General features: G+C 39.4%; 1 protein-coding gene and 1 long non-coding RNA gene across 5 annotated transcripts in view; one reads left to right on the forward strand and one right to left on the reverse strand.

Annotated features, from left to right (window-relative positions):
• Positions 1–24,286, forward strand: part of LOC117029076 (uncharacterized) — a 98,106-nt gene that overhangs the window by 58,856 nt on the left and 14,964 nt on the right. For 2 of the 4 annotated variants that reach the window (XR_004424178.1, XR_004424181.1), the window contains exon 5: positions 24,207–24,220. The exons of the other annotated variants lie outside the window; for them this stretch is intronic. This is a non-coding gene — a long non-coding RNA (uncharacterized LOC117029076). The remainder of the gene's footprint in view (positions 1–24,206; positions 24,221–24,286) is intronic. 4 annotated transcript variants of the gene reach the window in all.
• The window catches only part of C10H12orf56 (chromosome 10 C12orf56 homolog), a 69,804-nt gene that overhangs the window by 37,302 nt on the left and 8,216 nt on the right, over positions 1–24,286 (reverse strand). The window contains 2 exon segments of the mRNA XM_033118059.1: positions 5,462–5,534; positions 11,500–11,659. Coding sequence (XP_032973950.1) covers positions 5,462–5,534; positions 11,500–11,659 — 233 coding nt within the window.

The following is a 24,286-nucleotide window of genomic DNA, read 5'->3' on the forward strand; positions in this document are numbered from 1 at the left end:
CTATGCCTAAATCCCAACTTCATTCTTACTCTCCCTATACTCCTGTGGTACAGTTTCTGACTTACAGATTTTGCTCACCATTGCTCATCAAAAATCGAACACAGAGCCCAGCAATTAGAATATGCCAGATTAGATAGATAGATAGATAGATAGATAGATAGATAGATAGATAGATCTACATTTGTATCTGTATTTGTGTTTATATTTATATCCATCTGTTGAATGAATGTTGAATTACATGAGTTGCCTCTTTTAACCTAAGTTGGATTTATGCCACTTTTAACAGTTCTAACTCCCACAATAACCTAAAACAATTACTGCAAAAATTAATTAGAAATCTCTTTTGTTTTTCTAACTTGGAAGGAAATAATGAGACTACCAGAGTGGTCTAGAAAATCTGGGGCATTACATGCCAACATGGGTAATGGAGACTGTTGAGTCTGAGAACATGTAGACGGCTGTCACCAGCACTGCCCCTCTCTCAGTGCTACCAGTTATAAAGGCCATGTTAGGACTGTCACTTGGTGCCCTGCTGCAAGGCCGAGACCCCTCCTTCCCGAAGCTAATCACTTATTGGCACTCAGGGCAGCAGTGGAAGTACATCAACCCCTTCAAATCATGGTTTGTTATTACATAAATTTAGATTAAATCATGCTCCCCAAAGCCCATAATAATGCAAGTCAGGCTAGGTTATAAAGAACGTGAGTACTCATTCAAGAAATATAAGCACCTACTATGTACCAGCACTGGGCCAAGCACTAGAAATATATCCAGTGTGCAAGAATACCAAGGTCCCTGCCTCCATGTAGCTTCCATTCTAGTGGGAAGACAGACAATAAACATGTACTTATAATTTATGAAAGTGCTATGAAATAGAGTACTCTGCTAAGGAAACCTTGTGTGTGTCTGTGGGAGGGTGGTATACGGTAGACTGGGCAAGCAAGCTAAGACCTGAAGGATGAGAGTGAGCCGCGTATAAGAAGCAGCGTTAAGAGGGGAAAGAAGGCTCTGAGCTGGGAGAAGCTCGAGGTGCTCCAGTCAGTACCGTGAGCCAGGGGGGCAGTGACCTGAGATGAAGCTGGAGAGGTAAGCGAAGGCCACACCTTGCATGGTTGTCTAGACGTGTAAACAGTTTTATTTTCTGTGCACTGTGATACCGCTGAAAGATTTTAAGCAAGAAAGGGACATTTGGAAAAGATCACTTTGGCTTTAGGGTGGATAACGGGTTTCAGGAGGGGACAGAGAGATACTGTCTTAACCTGTGTGAGCTGCTGTAACAATGCCATAGATGGGGTCACATATAAACAACAGAAAGTGTATCCCTCACAGTTCTGGAGGCTGAGAAGTCCAAGATCATGGTTGCCTTCTGGTGAGGAACCTCTTCCTGGTTCGGAGTCAGCACCTTCTCACTGTGTCCTCGCGTGGTGGTGGGGGCGAGTGATCTCTCTGGAGCCTCTTTCATAAGGGCACTAATCCCATTCATGAGGGCTCCACCTTCATGATTAAAGTACCCCCCGAAGGCCCCACCTCCTAATACCATCACCTTCGGGGGTTAGAATTTCAGCATATGAATTTGTGGGGAGCACCAACATTCAGATGATAGCAGGTACCAAGAACAGAGGTGAGGAGGGTAGTTAAAGGTATTGCCAGCCCAGGTGGGAGATGATGGCGGCTTATACTGGGGTGTTGGCAGTGGAGACAGGAAAGTTGATGGATTACAGACATATTATGGGCGCAGAGCTCAGGAATCTTAACAATCCAGGAGTAAACTGACTACCTAGCCCAGGAATTCCTCAACCGTGGTAACTAGCCAACCGAATCATCTAGGGAGCAACAAAAACCCGATTGCTGAGTCCCATCCCTAAAGTTTAGGATTCAGTAGTCTGAGGTATTGCTCAGGAGTCTGAACTCTCCGTGAGCCCCTGAGAGATTCTGAGACAAGGCCAGGTTTGAAAAAACCATGGATTTTTGCCATTAGGCCACGTTGGCTTTATTCCCACACTCCAGATGCTTTGGGCTGTCTCCTCACATGGCCCAGCCAGCGCGTGTTAAGAGCATAAACTACTCTCAAAGCAGTAACACATTAGGAAGCAACGGTGTCCCAGATTCTGGCTTATTGCAGCACGTTCAAGCCCCACAGTCAGTCTGTCCTCAAACGGCAGGAGTGCTGGGGGAAGTGAGTTCTCCTGTTGAATTGACTCTCTAATCTTGTTTTGGATACTTTGTTAAGAAAGTTTTCTAAAAGTGTGGTTTCATCTTCTTGTAAAAGGCCAAATAGTAGGCGTATGTGAACCTTTGATAACTCGGGTCCTTCTGAGCTTCAGGATTATCTTTGTTATCCTAGTCTGGAACTGGAGTTGGTGAGTTGAATTTGCCTAAAACAGCAGGCTTCCAAAGGCAGAGGCCAAGGGAAGAGGCTTTGGTGCCCCTGATGCCCCAGGATCTCCAGTCACAGGCTCCTACCCCCACCCCCACCAAAAATACATACATATATACACCACGTAAAAGCAGTGCCTTCGCATCTACCAAAACAAAGAGTTTCACGCCACTCCAAATAAGCGTACGTTCTAAGTAAATGAAGTCCCTAATTCCCCGTTTTGTTGCTCTCTGTCATGGAATCTCTGTTACAGAAATTCTGGAACCATCACTGGCTCCAGGAAGGATCTTATACCAAACCAGATATACTGATACAAGCTTAAAATTCTACTAGTTTTCTTCTGCTTCAGGCCAAGATGGAGTAATGGGGACTCCCTCTACCGCCCACCCAAAACAACCAAACACTGGAAAAATATATGAAAAAAATAAACCCAGCTTTTAAGGCACTGGACATCAGACAGCAGAAGACAGTAAGCTCTGAGAGGTGGGAAACAAAGTGGGAACTAATGATTGCCCCAGCTTACGGCCTTGGAAAAGTTTCCAAGCCGTGGTACAGGGAGGTAGTGATAGATAACTGATGGTGGGGATGGTTTCATGAATGTAAACATATGAAAAAAATGCATCAAATTGTGCACTTTAAATATTGCAGTTTAGTCTGTCAATGATACCTCAAAAACTATTAAAACAAAATTCTAAGAGAGCTTTCCTTGCTTCTGGCTTTGATGCCTGTTAAAATGGAAATCCTAGTGAAGGGGGAAATCCTTTTAAATTTGTACTATTAAGTTATCACACTGTGGTGTCAATAAAAACCCAAGTGCAGAATTCTATAGGGAAAGCAAGGATGCTTGCTAGGGAAGGTGGGAGAGAGGAGTGCACAGAGAAGGGGAAAGAACAGAGGATGGGAAATGCAAACGAGCTTGTCAAGTGCGTCCACAACTAGAAACAGCAGGGGTGGTTTCACTGGAAATGCATGGTGCTGTTTCTCAGTTGCCAGGGTGTGTTACTGGGAGTATTCAGTGGGCCAGAGCCAGAGAAGCTCAAGTCCCACACTATGGGACCATTCTGCACAGCAAGGAAGGGTCCCACACAAAATGCTAATAGCACTCCATTGAGAAACCCTAGTGGAAGGAATTCAGTTCTACAGGCTGCCGGTCCCTCCCCCAACACCAGCAGTTTAAAGGGGTCTCGGTGTGCAGCCCTGAGCTGTGGTTTGCAATAGGAAACAGAACTCCTACCAGTCATACCCTGTCTTAGCCAGCAAGTTTTTCTGATGTTGTGGCTTCAAATACGTATAATTGGAACCTCGAAAGCCTTGAGGACCCTGACAGGAACACAGAGACCATTTTTAAAGCTAACTCCTTAAACTCTAAAAACCTTTAAGAAAAGTACAGATACTGTAGCCAACTTTCCATCCATCTTCTTTTCTAAAATGGTTGTAAAGTTAAAATTGGGCAAAGCAAACTGATGGTGTGTTCCCAGTAGAAAAAAGAATCTTCCTAAACAACAACAACACCTGTTTTTGGTGTGAAAGGCAGTTTTGTAATACTGGCATTTAGCTTTAGAAGAGACCTTTTAGATACTCTTGACCAAACAGTGAGAAGAGGGGAGGGTAAGAGGAAGTGCAGGGGGCAAAGGCCCCTTCTGGGCATCCTCAGTTCCTGCACAGCACGGTACACAGGCTTGTGGATACTCCTCACTCAGGAGTTCACCTTCCCTTTGCAGCATTTTGCAGTGTTTTCCTACGTTGGCTATTTCCCCCATGCGGTGACCTGTCTTTCAGGGCCCCAACCCACGTTATATTCCCCATGCCGATGTATCTCTTGACTCACAGCTCTTAGAATCCTATGTTCCCCTCCTCCTTCTAATGTCTAGATACTTCAAGTGTATAACAATTGTACTTTGAGTTGTGCAGCTGAGGAAACTCCTTTTTAAATCTATACCCAGACTTCTTTCCCATCGTACAGAGTAAAATTTCAACTGCCCAATGAACTTCACCGCCAGGCGAAGCCCAATAGGACTTCAAGCTTCACCTGCCTAAACCAGTATCGGGCTGGCTCCGTCCTGACAGGCTGACTTCTGTGAAATGTATCGCCTTGCGGTCACCTCCGCGTGAAACCACAGTGGTTTCTCTCTCTGCATCTCTCTCACGTTCAATCCATTGACAGTCCTGTAGGTTCTACCTCTGAAATCTCTCCCCCATCCCTTCCTTCTTCTTCATTCTCACTACCACTAGCCCAAATTCAGAATCTCATTGCTTCCCACCAATCTTTGGTCTCTCCCTGCTTCCGTCCCCGCTAAGTACAACGGTCAGATTATTTTCTGTAATAGTGGTTTTTATCATATTATTCTCCTGCTCCAAACTTTCAACAGTCTTCTCCTATCTATGAAATGGTATGGAAAATCTTCATCTGGATTTTTAAAAACTTCCACACTATGAGCGAAATTTTACTTGCTTATATCTAATAATCATGCTCTATTTTTAAATCACACAAGACTGTGTACCTTTCCTAATACATATTCCATTTTTTCCTGCCTCAATCTTAGCTTCTACTCTTCCCTCTGACTGTAATATTCCCATCTCCATGCGCAATATTCCTTTACCAACTGTCACTGGGCATCTTGACTTTTCCCCACATCTGAATATAATCCTTCCCCTCTTTAAATCTCTCTGACAGTTTGCTCAAACTCATTTACGTAGCATGTGTACTTTGCATTATTTTGATTCACGCAAATGACATAGATCCTGGTTAGAATCAGCTTTGCAAAGATAGGAACTATGCTATACTTACCTTGTATTCGTTACACAGAACCAGAGCTCAATAAATGTTTATGAATTTAATTTTAGTTATTTATTTTGTGACATATATTCTGTTGAAATTAGAAAAATTATACTTTACTAGTTAACTGGATTTGAATTTAAAGCAAGTTCTCTTAAATTACCTTCTTCATTACTACGTATATGAGATAAGCAGAACTCGGTCCAAAGCCATTAGTAGAGAAAAAAGCACTTAAAAAAAACAAGAAATAGAAATATAAAACAAGTTTTGGTCAGCAAGTTAAAAACATGCTCCAAACAAAATCTCACCTGAGAGAGGATTTATTCAGACTTCTAGTCTCTTTACTTCTCCAAAATACAGGGCCATTATGTTCTTCCTTCACTTAAAGAAAAGGGGAAAAAAGTTGATCGTTAATTATATAATTTGATTGAGTTTATGAAGATGTAGCCACGTGTACTGACTTGACGTATGTTCATACATTTTTACAAAAACATACAAGTACAAAATTATAAGCTGGGCAGCATGATGAAAGAAAAAGAGCTTTGGCTTTGACATTAAAAGACGTGATCAAGTTCAGACTCTTCAAAGGTATACACTGTACAAGTTACTTTATTGCTCTGGCCTCAGGGTTTTCATTTGCAAAAACGAGGATGATAATTTTGTGAAGGAAAATGAAGTAACGTGTATCAAAATGACTCACATGACGCATCGCAGAGGAGGTGTGCAACAAATGCTAACTGAATTTCAAGTAAAACCCAAAGAACCAATCATAACTTACATCAAGAAAACTGTCACGTCCTCCCTATTATGTGAGTGTATTTTGTTTGTTCATTTGGAGGGACAAATAGTAATAGTATTTAATAAGTATTCTGAATAGCACCTAAATTTACATTTCCATTAGCTGCTGCGAGAGGTCAGCGTTAGCTACACATCCTGACCTCCAATGGAAGCTCGGCGTTTCCTGTCTAACCACCTCCCATCCTTGCAGAAGAACAGTTACGAGTCAGGGATGCTCAAGCCATCCGTAGAGCAAGGAAGGGAAAGAGGGAAAGCCCTTGCTCCCACACAGAATTCCTTTTGGGGATTTCCCTGGCTCTTCTAGCCACTTCGCTTCTTGGCTTGTTTGCTTCCCTTTCCTCCTCTGTCCCTTCTTTTTTCAGGTTATTTTTCTTTTGAGGTTAAACTTACGTAAAATGAAATGCGAACTCTTCAGAGTACTTTCATTGAGTTTGACCCATTTCCTTTTGAACTGTTCTGTGAAACTCCTCTCTGTCACTCCCATGTGTCCGAGAGAAGCTCCAGGTACCTCCATGCTTGGGAGAAAAACCCCCTCACATTAGACGACCAAAGACGATGCCAGATGGCAGCTGTAGAAAGACGGAGGGTGTGGGCCATTGAGGCTTGCTCTGGTGAGGCATAAGAGGTCAACACAGCCCCCCTGAAGTGCAGCAGAGCGCCTCAGAATTGGATACCACCTGGGGATTTGAGGCAAAAGGCCTGATGATAAAAAGTGTTCAGGAACCTGCAGCAGCAGGAGATGACTGTTGGAAGGGTCAAGGTGTAGTGGTCATTTTGTATTCCCAGCATCTTCCTTCTCTGAGAAATGGTCCTCTTCCTCCAGTTACCACCAATGCCCCCGTCTTTAAAAAAAGAGACTGCTCCTTCCGTGAAAAAATGACTAAGCTTCAGTGCCCCTCACTTGCATGAGTTCCTTCCAAAGTCTGAGGAGAGGCACCAACCGTGTGTTCACATCAACTGCTCAAATGTTTTTCTAAACTATGCAAAGGAAAGACATTTCAGTCACAATCATTTAAGACCACAGACTCTTCCCACTTCAGTTTTTCTTCTGTCTCACTTCCCCTTTTGGGAGTGGCCATAGGCACAGTTCTATTTGTGGTTTCTTCTGCCCAGATTTCTTCAAAGTGTTGCGTCATTGGATTTAGTGCTTTTAAGTCTTTTTCTTAAAGAGGGCTCTGCAAATGGTATTGTTGTGGTCCCCACAAAACCTGGATCCACCGCTGACCCCGCCACAGCTGACTGGTCTAGGGGTCGACTTGTGATCCAAGTTGGGCTGATCAGTGTCTCCCCCTAGACTTGTGACGTTTGGACTTGGGAGGCAGAGCTAGGAGTCTTCGAAGCTGGCTGAACCCTAGAAGAAGGTTCCCCACAGGCTATGCAGGTTCTAGAACAGGCTCCTGGTTTCCGGTCTCCTACTATTTGGCTCTTCTGTTCCCCTTTTGAGTCCCTAAGAGATTCCAAAATCCTTCCAATGAATGTCCTTTGGCATGAAGAGAGGCAGAATCAGTGTCCTCTACTTGCAAGCTATGAACCTTTCACTAACATGTAAGTCTTTAAGACCCCAGTCGTCATAGACACTTCTAACAGTAGGCACATCACAGGAATAGGTACTAAGTGGGATGGAGACAATGCCTTTGATTACTGCCGGGATTAAGTAGAACGCAGCACTTGTGGCCCAGAGGGCAGACAGGGTTGAGCCTCTCTTGCTGCAGGTCCACGTATCACAGAATGTCGAGGAGGAGAACCACAGGGGTCGTGGGTGCACAGCAATACCTAACCCAGGGAGCAAGCGGCGTGGAGGAGAACGGGAAACAGAGCACATCCCTGCTGGAAAGGGGGAATGTTTTCTATCCTCTCATGTGTGTTGTGTATGACTCCTTGTGACAGAAGCAGTTTTGTTCTCAAAAGTCCTGGCGTAAAAGTGCCACATGGTCCCGTCAGACAGGAAAGTACAAAACAGGTGGGGAGAGCTGTAATTCTGTGAATGGCCATGCCCATGAGCACAACATAATTTTTTTTTAAAACTCTTCACTGCCTTTAACATAATTTTCAAAGTGTCTGGGAATTCAAGTTTCATAAAATTTCTACCTGTAATTGGCTTCTTTAATGTGTGTTTTTGTATTCTTATACGTGTTGGGAGGGGGAAAAAAGCCAAGAATAATTATGCTTGTGGACAAGGATAAATATGCATTTAAGGCAACCAACGCCACTTAGGTATCCTAATTAGTGTGAGAAGAGACCTGGTGAGCACCCAGGGGTTTAATAAGTCTGCTAATTACAAAGGCTTCTACAAACAGTTGCCATGCCGTAGAGGGTCAGCGTGGAAAAGTGCTCTTCCGTGAGAGTGTGCAAACACCGAACAATCTTCTCACACTTTGTAGCTATTCAATACCGGAAGAGAGAAGGAATGGGCTGGTACAGGGTGGTCTCGCTACACTGGGGAGATGGCAGACCAACATCTGGAAGGGCCTATCCAGGAGCCACCTTGGACCTCATGCTTTTCTTCTACTCCTGTGCCACAGACGAGATCTTAACAGCTGACTGCTTTCCTGCTGTGTCCCCAGCCCTGTCCACCTTATTTCATGACATACAGCAACCCTGGGATGCTAATAGCAGACATAAGGAAACTGAGGCTCACAAAGGTTCACACAGAAGGCCACACAGCCAGGAAAGATAAGAGCCAGGATTCAAATATGAGCTTAGCTGAGTCCAAAGTCCATGCTCTTTTTCTCTGCTGTTTTCACCAACTCCCAATTATAGGGATCGACACCCTAAAGGTCTCCTTTATATACATGTACATTTCATATATATATATATATCCTGGGGTGCCAAAAAAATATATACACATTTTAAGAGATGTTATTTATGTATTGCTTTTTTTTTTCTTAAATCATTGGTTTTTTTTGAAGGGGAACAGGACTTTATTGGGGAACAGTGTGTACTTCCAGGACTTTTTTTCCAAGTCAAGTTGTTGTCCTTTCAATCTTAGTTGTGGAGGGTGCAGCTCAGCTCCAGGGCCAGTTGCTGTTGCTAGTTGCAGGGGGCGCAACCCACCATCCCTTGTGGGACTCGAGGAATTGAACCAGCAACCTTGTGGTTGAGAGCCCACTGGTCCAAGTGGGAATCGAACCAGCAGCCTTTGGAGTTAGGAGCACGGAGCTCCAACCGCCTGAGCCACCGGGCCGGCCCTATGTATTACTTTTTGAAGTTGGATTGAATTACAGTAGCAATGTGTAGTATGACATTCGCTCAAAAGACGGCATTAATCAAATGAATGCTAGCGTCACCAAGCGACAGGGAGGACAGACAAAGAAAATGGCAGAAGCATGGTTGTCGCTCGAGGAACACAAGACCATTTGGAAGTGGCATTTGAAATTCGAGGACATTGTGGAAGTACAATGACAATGGAGGCATGAGTATGTAACAGAGCCTCCAACACCCAAACAAGTGCACGCATTCGTGACAAGTCTGAGACGCATGGTGCTGTGTGTGACGTGCACAAGGGAAGACCCAGGAGGCCTCGCGCAGCAACAAGTCCTGCTGCTTCTACTGTGGTGCTGGAGCAGTTCACACGCTCGCCACGAAAGTCTCCCGAACAGTGTTCCCCATAACCAGAAGTGTCTGGACGCTGATGGTAACCACTTTGAGCATCTCTCGTGATTGCAGAAGTCAAACGTGACTTGATTCATCTTTTGTTATCAGCATATATCATTACAATTTTAATACAGCTTTCTTTTCTTAAAATGTGTATATGTTATATATACACCCTGTGTGTATATATAAAACGAGACTATGAGAGTCAACAGTGTAATGCTGAACTGAATATTCTATTTTTATCCGTTCGTTCTTGATTTTTAAAACTAATTCACGAGAAACGTTTAGGTAAAGACCAAAATGTGAAACATAAAAGCAGGGCAGCTTGGCTGGGGCCAGGTGAGTGCCAGCATCCTGTTCCCCTTCTCTCCCCACCCCACTGTAGATTTTCTACATCTCCTTGGGCACCTGCATGAGTCCCTCAGCTCCCTAAAAACAAAATCAAAAGGTGATTTTTCATCTTTTTATCTAGGTTTGTGTCACAGTTCTTGGGATCCCAACAAATATTTTTGAATGAAGAGAGAATGCTATTAAGAACCACAGTAAACCATAATTATCCGGGCAGAATCTTGTTTTTCTGCTGGTGAGAGAGAGGGTTCATAGAGATAACTATCAGGAGTTTCCCTAAAGCCAGGATCGCAATCCTTCCCGTTACCCCCTGCACTTCTTCACCAGGTTTTCGTTAAAATCTGGTTGTTTAAGATTATTAAAATCAAACAAGAACTGACCATATGGGATCCAGATGCAAACTAATTCTTGTTGTTTTTTTAACCAATATTTAATGAACACCCTCTTTCTTTTTCTTCTTTCCCCTCCTTCCTTCCCTCTCTCCCTCATTTCCTTCCATTCTTTTCTTTCTTTCCTTCCTTTCTACAGATCCTTCCTTATTCTTGGCAAACTGTGCCCTGCCCTGGCCCTGTGCCACTGATAACGGATTGGTCAGCTCATCCTCAATGTAAAGAACATCATCTTCTCAGTATTTCAATAATCAGGGAATTGCATCAGGGAACCATCATGAAAAAACACCTCAGACCTGTTAGGATGACTGCATGTTATAAAAATGCCAAAAGAGAACAAGTGTTGGCAAGGATGTACACTGTTGGTGGGAATGTAAATTCGTGCAGCCATTCTGGAAATCGGTATGGAGGTTCCTCAAAAAATTAAAACTACCATCTGATTCAGCAATCCCGCTTCTGGGAATATATCCAAAGGAAATAAAATCACTATCTCAAAGAGATATCTGCACCCCCATGTTCACAGCAGCATTATTTACAGTAGCCAAGATGTAGAAACAACCTAAGTGTCTGACAACAGGTGAATAGATAAAGAAAATGTACACACACATACACACACACACACACATACACACACAGCAATATTATTTAGCCTTAATAAAAGAAGGACATCCTGTCATTTGCAACAACATGGATAAACCTGGAGAACATTATGCTAAATGAAATAAACCAGGCACAGAAAGACAAATACTACATAATCTCATTCATGTGGAATCTAGAAAAGGAAAACTCATAGTAACAGAGAGTAGAATGGTAGTTACCAGGAGCTGAGGGGTGGGCGGGGAAGTGGTAGATATTGGTCAACGGGAACAAACTTGCAGTTACAAAATAAATAAGTTCTGGAGACAAAAATGTACAGTGTGATGACCGCAGTTAATTACTACATACTTGAAATTTGCAAGGGAAGTAGATCTCAAGTGTTCTCACCGCAAGCACACACAGACACACACGCGCACACACACACAGGTAACTGAGGTGATGGATATCTTAATTAGTCTGATTGTGGTAATCATTTCACAATGTTTACATATATCAGAACATCACACTGTATACCTTAAATATATGCAGTAAAGCTGGGGAGGAAAAAAAGAACAGTATCTTTTTTGTCTCATAAAGAAACGTATCTTTTTATGTGTCACTTTAAGAAACACATTACATACCTTTTTTGTTGTTAGCCTTGGCATGATGAAATGGAAATAAGAATTTCCAGACACCTTTTGATTTTTCACACTCTTTTTTCAAAACAGTTGAATAGATGATACGAATGTGTTGGTTGGTTTGTCTGTCTCGTGGACTCAAAAATTCTGGGTAATCATCAATCTGAAAAAAAAAAAATTAATTGAGCTGTCTTAAGACAAATACAATTGCTTATCTATTTGAGATAAGAAATTCCCCAGTTTAGGGCAAGTTTAAATGCATTTTTTTCTTTTTATTTCCCCCCCCTGGGAAATATTTCCTCTTCTTGCTGATGGGGTTGTCAGTTCCTCCTGTATTTGTTTTAGTCCTTATTAAAAATGTGCTCAGCAATAGAACCCAAGAAACTATTTACACTACAGGATTGCTAACCAAATAGTAACAGTGTTTTTGTTTGTTAACATATATCTCTCCCTACTTCCACTTTGCAGAAAGAGTTTTTTTAAAAAGGACTCAGAAATGTGTAATTGGGTTTAAACTCGGATTTTTCGATGTAGGAGGCAATGTGCATTTATAGGAACAGCCTACAAAGATTCCCTGAATACAGACATCTAGGTTTGAATTGTTGGAAGTTTCCACCTTCTAAGTAGCTTTCTTTTCTCTCCAAAGTGCTCCGTTTTCTATTCTTGATTAAGAAGGGAAAAGGTCTCAATAAATACTTTTCCCAAGGGGCCCCTGAAAAAAAAATCATAAAGATTTGTTCTTTTAACTTATAAAAAGTGAAAGGCTTGAAATAATTAAGTTTGTTTGCTTTATTTGCTATTGTAAATTTCATGGTAAGAGTTGTACAATTAGAAGAGATGCTTAGCCCTCCTTAGGTTAAATTTGCATATGTAAAATAATATAAATATTTCAGAAATTATATGTTTTATGGGGGGGTCTCTGGAGATTTGTCAGTGCCCTTCCTGTCCTTGATATGTTTTTATTTATCAGTCTTGGTGATCAGTTTGGCCTAATCAGATTAGACAATAGCAGTATAATGTTATCAGTCATAATTTCAGATATTATGCAAAATGTTGACTTGGTGATAGCCTTGTTTTTTATTTGAATGTACCACCTTCTGGACCAGTAAATTTTTAGTGGTGAATAATGTCAGTCTTACCTATGCAGTCTGTAAAAAATACAGACTTCTTCAGACTTACTGAATCTCTTTGCTTGCTGTTCTTGGTTTATAGTTGGTATGTTCACATATGTATGTTATATATACACACACACACACACACAATATCTCAGTAGTATGTTATAGTCAAGACTCTCCCTCTATATAAATCATGTTCATTCACTTTTATAAATTAGATGAACTTTTACTGATTTCTTTGAGACTAGGCTTCATCACTAGCCTTAGAGACATTTTGTCTAACTTTTTGCAATGACTTATTATCTTTGTTTCACATGCCATGGGAACAACCAAATTTTCTTGTCAGTTGCCTATTTCTTTTTAAATTAGAGTTTATTGGGGTGACAATTGTTAGTAAAGTTACATAGATTTCAGGTGTACAATTCTGTATTGCATCATCTATATCTCACATTGTATGTTCACCACCCAGAGTCAGTTCTCCTTCCATCACCATATATTTCAGTTGCCTATTCTTAATATGAACTCTCATCAGACCTTTCACATATGAAAATTCTCAATAATAATCTAACCACAGCCGTTTGAAGTCTCTGTCTCCTACGGATAGATTTTTATTGTAATGCTTGCTTGAAGATTCTACTATACACTAAAGGCCTGAGTTTGTGTCTTCAAGGAAAGTCTCAGAGACTCTTGGAAAAAGAATTGAACTAGTTCTTCAAACTATTAACACTTCATAGCTGAGCTGACATTTTTTGGACAACTCTCAGACCATACCATTAGGCTGAGTCAGGATTTCCAGGACCCTAGGAGGAATTTCAGGACCTCAAAATCCACTCAAATTTATAGGTACTGTAGGAAAAGCTGGTGGTGAGAGTTTCTTGGGCTTGATTTCCCAGCCTTGGAAAGCAAATAAAACAGGCTTTTGGAAGTCTGACCTGACATTCGTTATGCAAATTCCCAGACAGAAGTTAAATTTATGGCTGCAATAATTTTCCAGTACTCTAGATTTGCAAATGTATGGTAAATTAACACTTTTGTCACACCTGTGTAAAGAGGCCAATCTAAAGAGAGCCTTATTTTGTGATTAAGAATAATCTTTGAGATTATTATGATGGTGGGTGTGGGACAGACTGTCAGAAAAAATTGTGAAAGACTGAAACGGGAAAAAAGAAGATTAGTAGGTGTTCTGCTTGGTCACCCCTCCAGGTTATCTATGCCTCTTTGAGTTACTTTACAGTGCTGTGATTTGTAGAAAACTTTTCTGTGTTTTATAAAATACCTATAGAAACTTAAAATTTCTAAGTGGTAAATCTATCAACTGTCCTTTCCTTTCTTTCCTTGATTTATGCTTAGAAATGCCTTCAACACCCTGAAATCAGAGAAATATTCTCCTATGATTTCTATTTCCTTTCCAGTTTCCTCGTTTACAGTTAGTCCTCTAATCCTTCTGGAGTCTGTAAGGGGAGTGGTTCCTTAAGTCTCTGGTCTAACTGGCTGTGATTCCAAGTCTATTTAGTATTGATTTGATGAAAAGTACACTATAAGTAGAGATAGAATGCAAATATCTATGTAAATATTTATGAATTAGAAGTCACTTATACTAAGCTCCACATCGCCGAATTGAGACTTAATTACAGTTTCAGCTCTCCCAGAAATGGAATCTTAAACCAGTCAGTCAGGAATCATGTTGTTACTGATCCAAAAGTCCGAGTCAAACTGCTTATTAGCAGTGTGGGAGGAGACAAAGTACTTATAATAATTTGAATAATAATTACACAGTTTACAGAACACAGCACATACCATCTTAGATAATCACGCAACAAATCTATCAGGTACTTTTTTTTTTAACTTTTATTTATTTTAAGTGTGTTTTTCCAGGACTCATCAGCTCTAACTAAAGTAGTTATTTCAATCTAGTTGTGGAGGGTGCAGCTCACAGTGGCCCATATGGGGATCCAACTGGCAACCTTGTTGTTAAGAGCACCCCGTTCTCACCAACTGAGCTAACCGGCCGCCCCTATCAGGTACTTGTTATTAACCCCATTTTGTAATGAGGAGACTGAGGTTCGGAGAGTTAACGTCGCAAAACTAGTAAATGATGGAACTACAATTACAAGACAAGGCAGGCTGTGTCCAAAGCAAATTTTACAAAAACAACTAAGGTTTACGAACACAGCCCTACTCGTTAGTGGTCGGACGTGGGGATTTTGTCAGGGAGAAGTAGAAGTCTTTTTTCTGAAAACAAGGCTGCAATCCAAACAGTAATGAAGCAGCTGGATTCATTACGTCAGAGTTTCAGTCAAATTATGCTAATTCCATTATTTGGGAGGAAGAAGAGCCAAACCTCTTTTAGCTGCTGTAATCATCGAATTTGGTTAGCTTTGTCATCCAAGACCTATCTTCCTCAAATACGCTACATAGTCATATAAAGCATTCATGTAAATTTTTCTGTATTCATTGGTATGGAAATATCTGTGCTATGCTATAAAGTAAAAATAAGATTCCAAAACAGTACGTGGAGTGTGGCTCCAGGTGTATCAATGCATAGAACACAGTTTGGAATGTTGTACACCAAATTTTCTTCTGTGTGTGTTTAACTATGGTTATCTCTGGACGGTGGGATTTGTTGCAAGAGAAATGGAGGCATACTCAAAATTTTGAGTTAATTGGAGCAAAAATTGATTCCAATCGGGCAGCATCCAATCTAGCAGACAGAAAGGCGCTCAGAGGAGCTGTACAAAATGGAAGACTTTTATAGGCGATGGGAGTGGGGACAGACTTTGTACTAGACGAAAAATGTGGGTTGTTGCAAGGTTCCTTTCCTTTAGGAGATGGCCGGGGTCTATCAGGCAGATTATCTAGTTAGTGTTGATCAGGTTGTAAGCATGACATGCTCGGTCTCCCTTTGACGCCATCTTGTTCAAGCCTGCTTTGTTCCCATGGCCTGCAGACTGATACCATGTTTTCCTGAAAATAAGACCATCAGCTCTAATGCGTCTTTGGAGCAAAAATTAATTGGGGCCCGGTCTTATTTTAATATGTATTATAAGATATATATTATATGTATATATATATATTATATATATAATAATCATATATAAGACCAGGTATAATATAATATAATATAATACCGGGTCCTATATTAATTTTTGCTCCAAAAGACGCATTAGAGCTGATGGTCCGGCTAGGTCTTATTTTCGGGGAAACATGGTAGCTTCTAATCATTAGAGGATTCCTGCTTGGAGCTTGAGTTTTTACAAAGACAGCCCCTCCCATTTTCCCTTCCCCTGAATGCTGTACGTTGGTAAGATGGATGTGAGGGACTACTAGTGTTCCCGTCCTCTTGGTTGGTGCCTTCTCAATCCGTAAGCCTTTCCTCACTCCATACTCTGATGCTTTGAGTTTGGGCCTTTTGAAGAGTTGGGCACACAGACTTTGAAGACCGGGATCAAGGTGATTCCTGACTAACTGGTTGAATAGTCCATTTCTGGGAGAGCTGAAACTGGAATTAAGTCTCAGTTCGCGGATGTGGAGTTTAGCATAAGTGACTTCATTTGGGGGCCTGCTGTCTTGTTTTTAACAGATGATAAGTATATAATTTATATTTTATTTTAATTCTAAGAATCAGCTACATACTATGAGAAAGATAGTTGTTTGGCTGATTTTTAAAAAATATTTCAACGATTAGCCTTGGCGTCTCATAGTCTTAAACACAAATGTGTACATTCTTTTCTGAAAATTTACAACCAAAGAACTAAATGGGGAGGGGAGGGACGGTAAGGACAACATCTCATATGATTCATGATGACAGTTTGTTTCCAGCAACCTAACTTTTCAAAAGGCATTTCTCTGCGTCCATCACTGTAAGGGAAGTGGTACATGATGGCACTGATGACTGTCACACAGCCACGGGGGGACATCTGAGTCTGTGAAACGGGGGATGATGATGGATAAACAGAGAGTAACGGAATGGCAGTAGTACCCAGATGATCCATCACCTTTACTTACCCTGTTCTGTCTTATTGGTTCATCTAACAATCATAACCTCAGTCACAAAATTCTGACGAACCCATGTAATTCAACCTGGACTTGAATTACAAGGACAAAGTGTCAAAATAAGGAAGGTGATTCCTCTCTCTCTCTCTCTCTCTCTCTCTCTCTCTCTCTCTCTCTCTCTCTCTCTCTCTCACTCTCATCAAAATCTTTTTGTAAAGACCACAGCATGTTTGTGCTGCATGAGAGGACCACCCAGGAGCTAAATAAAGCTAATTTACACATCTATGGGGGTTACAGAGTTTTCTGATGAGGCTACTCCATTGTCAGCAATGAACAGGAGAAGGACACTTAGTCCCAGGAATGTGTTGTCCATGCCTCGAGGAAGAAAAGGAAGCTCTGAACTCCGTCCCTTCATCACAATGTGTTTTAGATATGGTGTTATCTGGAAAAAAATTTTACATTTACATCAGAGACACCTTTAGGAATTCAAAAGCCAAGGCTTCCATTTCAGTCCAAAGCATAGATAGATAGATAGATAGATAGATAGATAGATAGATAGATAGATAGATAGATAGATGATAGACAGATAGATAGAAAGAGGGGTAGAGAACATTGTAATGGTCCTATAGAAGTCCTTTGTTTAAAATTTGCTAACTTTGTGTCTTAAAATAAGCTTTAAATATTATTGAGTTTAACTCTATTTTGTAAATGAATTCTTAGCTTATTCAGGTAGGAAATAAGATTATTCATTGTTTCATATAGCATTGAATTTGCGTTTTTAGGACTATTTTTCAAAGTTGAAAGACCTGCTTTTACCCAGACACTTCTAGCACAGGTAATAATAACTAAGAATATCTACATGAAAATAATTTTAGAATGCCAAATCAGGACACATGAGACTTTTTTCTATGACTTGCTGACATTAAAAACTCATATGACAATCAAATCACACTATTTGTATATATCTTCTAAATCACCTCTTTTAAATACAATTTTATGAAATTACTATTGACCTAGGGCTGTACTTGTACTGCTTCACTAATATAAATGGTAAATTTAGCTGTCGTTTCTCATTAGAAACTGAGGCTGGGGAAGTTGGAGTTATTTGCAGTGGCCTCCTAAGTTCTCCCTTCTGGTCAATATTATAAAAACTCTTAAAATCACTCATAAGTTATAACACTTTCTAATATTTGACCTGGCTTTCTTTGCCTCTGAGAAAGGTGTTACTATATAACCCCATCCCTGGTAGTTTGGAGCCCAGTGGTACACCAACTGCTATTCTCCCAGTAAAATTTGGGCATTGGAAACAATCTTAAGAACTACGTTAATTCTGTGAAGGGGAAGAAGAAGAAACCGTGCTGGCTCACCAGCCAGGTACACCCTTTCTCTATCTGTAAAGTTAAAAGGTTAGGCAGGTATGCAGGAAAGGGTGAACTCCACAGGTCTGAGTTGCTCATACCTGGAACTCCAAAGAAAGGCTTCAGGACTGACCCTTGGCCTGATCCTGGGAGATAACCTCTGCCCCGTGGCATATTCTGCCAGATAAAAGTGTTTCTGTATGCCTGACATCTTGGGCCGTGCTGTACCAGTTTGATCAGATGAATTTATTCTGACAATGTGATTTACAGTAAACACCTGTTTTTGCAGGGGGTGAGGGTGAGGAGGTAGAAGGGGGGCTGGAGTCTGAGTAACAGGTCACTCCTGCAGGTCCCTCAATCTTACATGACTGACCCCCAATAAAAACTCTGGACACCAAGGCTCAGATGAGTTCCCCTGGTTGGCAACACTTTACACATTGCTGGGAAAACTAAGCACATCCATGCTCTTCCACTGGGAGAGAATACTTGGAAGCTTGCACCTGGTTTCTCCTGGATTTCATCCCATGCACCTTTTCCCTTTGCTGAATTTAATCTGTGTCCTCTCACTGTTATAAACCATTCTGACTCCTGTGAGTCCTTTGGTGAATTATCAAGCATGAGGGTAGTCTTGGGGTCCCCCTACACAGTAGGACAGTCATACCCAGGTCTAAGGCCACCAGCTGCCTAGACAACTGGTTCTGCCTCCTTTGGGTACTGCATGCTTTGGGCTTTCCCAGGCTGTAAGTCAGAGAGGGGCCGGCCCACCTTCCCAACCATCCTTTTCTCTCCAGTGTGAAGATGGGGAAAACGAAGAAATCAAATGTTCAAACAGTGTGACACAGAATACCATAAAAGCTAACATTTATCGGGCACTTATTACATGTTCTTTTAAGTGCTTTATAGGCATCTCACTGAATCCTCAAATAACCCCACTTGTTAGTAGAACTACCATGTTTCCCTGAAAATAAGACCTAGCCGGACCATCAGCTCTACTGTGTCTTTTGGAGCAAAAATTAATATAAGACCTGGTATTATGTTACATATTATATTATATTATATTATTATATAATATAAAACCCGGTATTATATTATATTAATATTATATTATACCTGGTCTTATGTAAGACCCGGTATTATATGTATTGTATTATATTATATTATATTATATTATATTATACCCGGTCTTATATTATATTAAAATAAGACCAGGTCTTATATTAATTTTTGCTCCAAAAGACACATTAGAGCTGATGGTCCAGCTAGGTCTTATTTTCAGGGAAACACGGTATTCCCATTTTACAAGGGAATATGAAGACCCTGAGACTCAGAGAGTCAAGTGAACTGCCCAAGGTTGCTAGTAAGTGGCAGACCAGAGATTCAAAATGAAGCCTGTGCTCTTATGACACACAACGTAGAAAATATACATATATATCAAGAAACAAACATACTATGGGTCTAGAAATAAAATTGCTTCTATTATGAGACAGGACAACGTTATGATGAGGTGGACTTTTGTATCCTTACTGTGAGACAAAGTTTAAGTAGAAAGACTCTACTATACAAACATGATTAATAGATAACAAATATCACACACCCCTCAAAATTTCCAAATTTTTAAATTACTAAATTGACCCATTTTGCTCAGGTGGTTCTCATTTTTTATGCATTCTCATGAATTGCCCACCTACAGAGTTCCTTTCAAAGGACATCAAAGAGGGATTGCAACATGAAAGAGAAACTCAGATTAAGAAAGCCTAAAAAAGGAACTTGATATAAATTAATGTACAAAGATCAGGATTGAAATCACTTGGAAATCAGATTTCTGAGTTGGAAGGTACTAAAGTGTCCTCAAGGAAAGCTATCAAGCAGAAAGCAATCTAATTAGTATAAATTATTCTAATTAAATGCTTACAGACCAGTTCATTATTTTATGCCCTAATTATTAAGTACATCATGACCAAACTAGGTAATCGCAGTCAGTCTTGACAGAAATTTGGAATGTTGGGGAAACCCTGTGAAGTAGCAGTTAGGCGGTGTGACTTCTAGTCTGGCCTCCACTAGTCACCAGCACCGAAACTTTGGTCAAGTTCCTTAATCTCATTTGACTTTGGCTTCCTCATGTGTAAAATGAATCGGTTCTAGTCTCTTTCAACTTGAACAATACATGTATCTTTAAATACAAAACTTGATTATAACTTCAAAGTAATAAAACTTAACTTTGCTAATAACTGTATTTCAGGAAATGTGTTTTACACGATCAGGAAGAATCAGGTGGGCTTTTTTTACAAAGATGCAGGCAAAGAGCATCTGCAGAGTCCTGTTTTGGGGGAGAACAGTATGTTTATGTAAATATGTAATTTACCTATGCATTTTGTTAAGAACATTCCTTCTAAAGAATTCAATATCAATAGCCCAAAGAATCTATACTTTGTAAAAAGTACTGGTACTAGCTAACCTACAATAAATACTGAATGGAGTTTTTCAGGCTGAAATGAAAGGACACTAGACAGTAACTTGCAGCCACATGAAGAAACAAAGAGCACTGATAAAGAAACTGCACAGGTAAAAATAAAAGACAGTTAAATGTATTTGTTGTTTGTAACTCTTTTGTCCTAATTTAAAAGACAACTGCATAAAGCAATAATCTGTGTTGATGGGCACATAATGTATAAACTATAATTTGTATGATAATAACAGCACAAAGGAGGGGAGAATGGAGCTATATCAAAACAAAAATTTTATATACTATTGAAATTAAATTGGTAATCTGAACTGGATTGTTATAAATTAGAATGTTCATTGTAATCCCCAGGGCAAACACTAATTTAAAAACTCCAAAATATATAGTAAAAGAAATCACAAGAGAATTAAAATTGTATACTGGAAAATATTTATTTAAACACAAAAGAAAGCAGTAATGGAGGAGCAGAGAAACAACAAAAAGACAAAAGAAATATAGAAAATAGCAAAATAACATATGTAAACCCTAATCTGTCAGAAATTACAACTCTGTAACTGAATTAAACACTCCAATAAAATCAGAGGTCAAAAGAATAGATTTTAAAAAATGATTTAACTATATACTTACAAGAGACCCACTTTAGATTCAAAGACACAAACAAGTTGAAAGTAAAAGGAGTGAAAAGACGTACCATGCAAATAGTAAGCAAAAGGGAACTGAAGTGGCTATACTATGAGACAAAATAAAGACTTTAATGCAAAAAATCTCACTAGAGAAAAAGAAAGGACAATCTATAATGCAAAAGGGTCAATCTTTCAAGAAATTATAACATATATGTACCTAGGAACAGAACCCAAAACTACATGAAGCACAAACCTGAAAGAATTAAAGGGAAAAACAAGCTCAACAGTAATAGTTGTAGCTTCATTACCCCACATAAATATTAGAGATGAAATAGTGAAAAGAAAACAATAAAGAAAAGAAAATGTCAACTACAATTTTATATATATATATCTAGTTTCAAGAAGTGGAGTACAGCATTAGGAATAGAGGCAGTGGAAATGTAATGGCTGTGTGCGATGTCAGAGGGGTAGTAGTTGGGGGGTGGGGGGGTTGTCACTGTGTGAGGGATATAAATGATAAATGTCTATTACATTGTTTTGTATACCTGAAACTAATTTAAAAAAAGAAAAAATCAACAAAACCAAAAGTTGATTCTTTGAAAAGATCAATAAAATTGACAATCCTTTAACAAGATTGACCAATAAAAAAAGAGACAAGACTCAAATTACTAAAATCAGGAATGAAAGAGGGGACATTACTACCAACCTTACAGAAATAAAAGTAGTATAAGGGAATACCAAGAACAATTGATTATCAACAAATTAGATTGCCTAAATGAACTTAACAAAGTCCTAAAGAGACATGAATTACCAAAACTAACTCAAGACATATAGAAAAGATGAATAGACCTATAACAGCAATTTGAAGAGAGCTATAAGAGATATAAAAAAACTTCCCACAAAGGTATAGGACACATGGTTTAACTGGTGAATTCTATGAAATATTTAAAGAATTGGGTGGCTGGCTAGGTCACTTGGTTAGAGCGTGATGCTAATAACAGCAGGGTTGCTGGTTCAATCCCCACATGGGCCACTGTGAGCTGTGCCCTCCTTAAAAAAAAAAAAAAAAAAAAAAAAAAAAATAACACCAAACCTTCAAAACCCTTCCAGAAAGTAGAAAGTAGAGGAGGATGTAACACTTCCCATATTATCCCGATAGCAAAACTCGACAAAGACATCATAAGAAAACTACAGACAAATATTTCTTATGAATTTAGATGTAAAATTCCTCAACAAAATGCTTACAAACAAAATCCAGAAACATATAGAAAAGATTAAAAGGCACTGGAGTTTGAGTTATAGATATAACAAACAACCTCTGCACAAACATTTACTTATTCAGTTACCTCCCTTGTCAAAGAAAATTCTAAATGAAGTATTAACGCATGATGAAACCTGACTTCGATGATGTCAATTTTTTCCTATTTAGAAAATATGGGTTTGAGAGATTATTATTAGAATTGCTCTGATCCCTTCATTTACCACCTGGTCTATTCCATATTCAGTAGGGAAGTTGGATTTTGTGTTTTTGTTTTTTTTAATTTATAAAGTTAGTTTCTCTGTTAAGAAGTGATGACAAATAAGGAAGAATTTGGTTATGATAAGCTCTGATTAAAATATGTGTTCTCAACTTCCAAATATAAAATAAGTCATAGGTATGTAATACACAGCATAGTGACTATTAATAATAATATATTGCAAATTTGAATGTTGCTAATAAAGTAAATCTTAAAAGTTCTCAATACAAAAAAAATTTGTAACTTTGCGTGGGGACAAATAATACTAACTAGACTTATTGTGGTGATCATATTGCAATGTATACAAATCATTATATTGTACACCTGAAACTAATATAATGTTGTATGTCGATTATATTTTAATTTAAAAAAAAATGTATCCTAAGTAAACCAGCACCAGGAAGAAACAATCAACAAATCCAGAGGAAAGACATTTTCCAAAAATGTGGGCCATCTCTTTAACAAATCATATAAAAAGAGGAGAGAGAGAGGTGATAGTTTTTGTTTAAAAAGAGATGTAAGAGACAACAATCCATAGATCTATCTGACCATCACAAAAAGAGAAGCAAAAGATGGTATGTGACGACTGATGTAATGTAATAGAAGTACAGCACTAGCTATGAGTCGTGTTGCCAAAAATTGAACCTGCATCCTACCATCTAGTTTATAGGAAATATAGGGATTAGAGTAATGTGTGTCTCCACAGAGACACAATCAGGCAGATCCAGAACATGGGCGATTTTCCAGAGCAAGTGACCTGATTCCTCCAGCAAATAAATGACAGAAAAAATGAGGAGGAAAGAAGACCTGTCATGTATTAAAAAAGGATTTGGAGACAAATAAAGACAATGTGTGGACATTATTTAGATCCTAATTCAAACACACCCACTGTAAAAGGATACTTTTGAGCAAGTGGGGAAATTTGAACATTGACTGAATATTTAATGTTACCAAGGAATTATTGTTAACTTCTTAGGTGTGATAATGGCATTATGGTGACTTTTTAAAAACTGCCCTTAGAGATACAATATACTGAAGTGTCTAATGAAATAAGATATTTGAGAATTGCTTTAAAATAATCCTTCAGGGGGAAACTTGGATGGAGTATAGATAAAACGTGATCAGCTAGATGTTGATAATTACCGAAGCTGTTAATGGGCATTTGGCAAGTTATTGTACTTGTTATTCTAGTTTGTTTATGCTTGAAATTTTCCTTAAGAAAAAGTTAACAAAAGAGAGATGACAACCCAATGAATGCAATGTGTGATTCTTGGTAGGAACAAACTGTAAAGGATAACTAAAAACAGAAAAGCTACGTGGCCTTCACTGAAACAGGGCTCTCCTCCGTTCCACTGATTTGGGTTTAGACAAATTGTAGAAAGTTAATCAAGCATGTGCTGTTCCCTCCTTTTGGAAACACTTGCCCTTTTTTTCTGTGTGGAAACTACTATACGTCCTTCAAGGCTAAGCTCAAAAGTTACTTCCTTCCTCTGTGAACATTTACCCATTCATCCCGCCGCCCCCAACAAAACATGTTTCTTCCATAGTCTGTTTATTATATGTTTTCATATTTCATTATAATGGTCTGCTTGTAACTGTTTTTCTTCTTTCCCCTCTGCTTGCCTTCCTCTCCAAATTATGAGATACTCAAAAACAGGTAACCACTGTTTATTCATTTATAAATTTATAGTCCCTAGTAATTCAAAACATTGGTAGAATGCTC

The sequence above is a fragment of the Rhinolophus ferrumequinum genome, chromosome 10 (assembly GCF_004115265.2).
Source record: "Rhinolophus ferrumequinum isolate MPI-CBG mRhiFer1 chromosome 10, mRhiFer1_v1.p, whole genome shotgun sequence".
In the NCBI taxonomy this organism is placed as follows: domain Eukaryota; kingdom Metazoa; phylum Chordata; class Mammalia; order Chiroptera; family Rhinolophidae; genus Rhinolophus; species Rhinolophus ferrumequinum.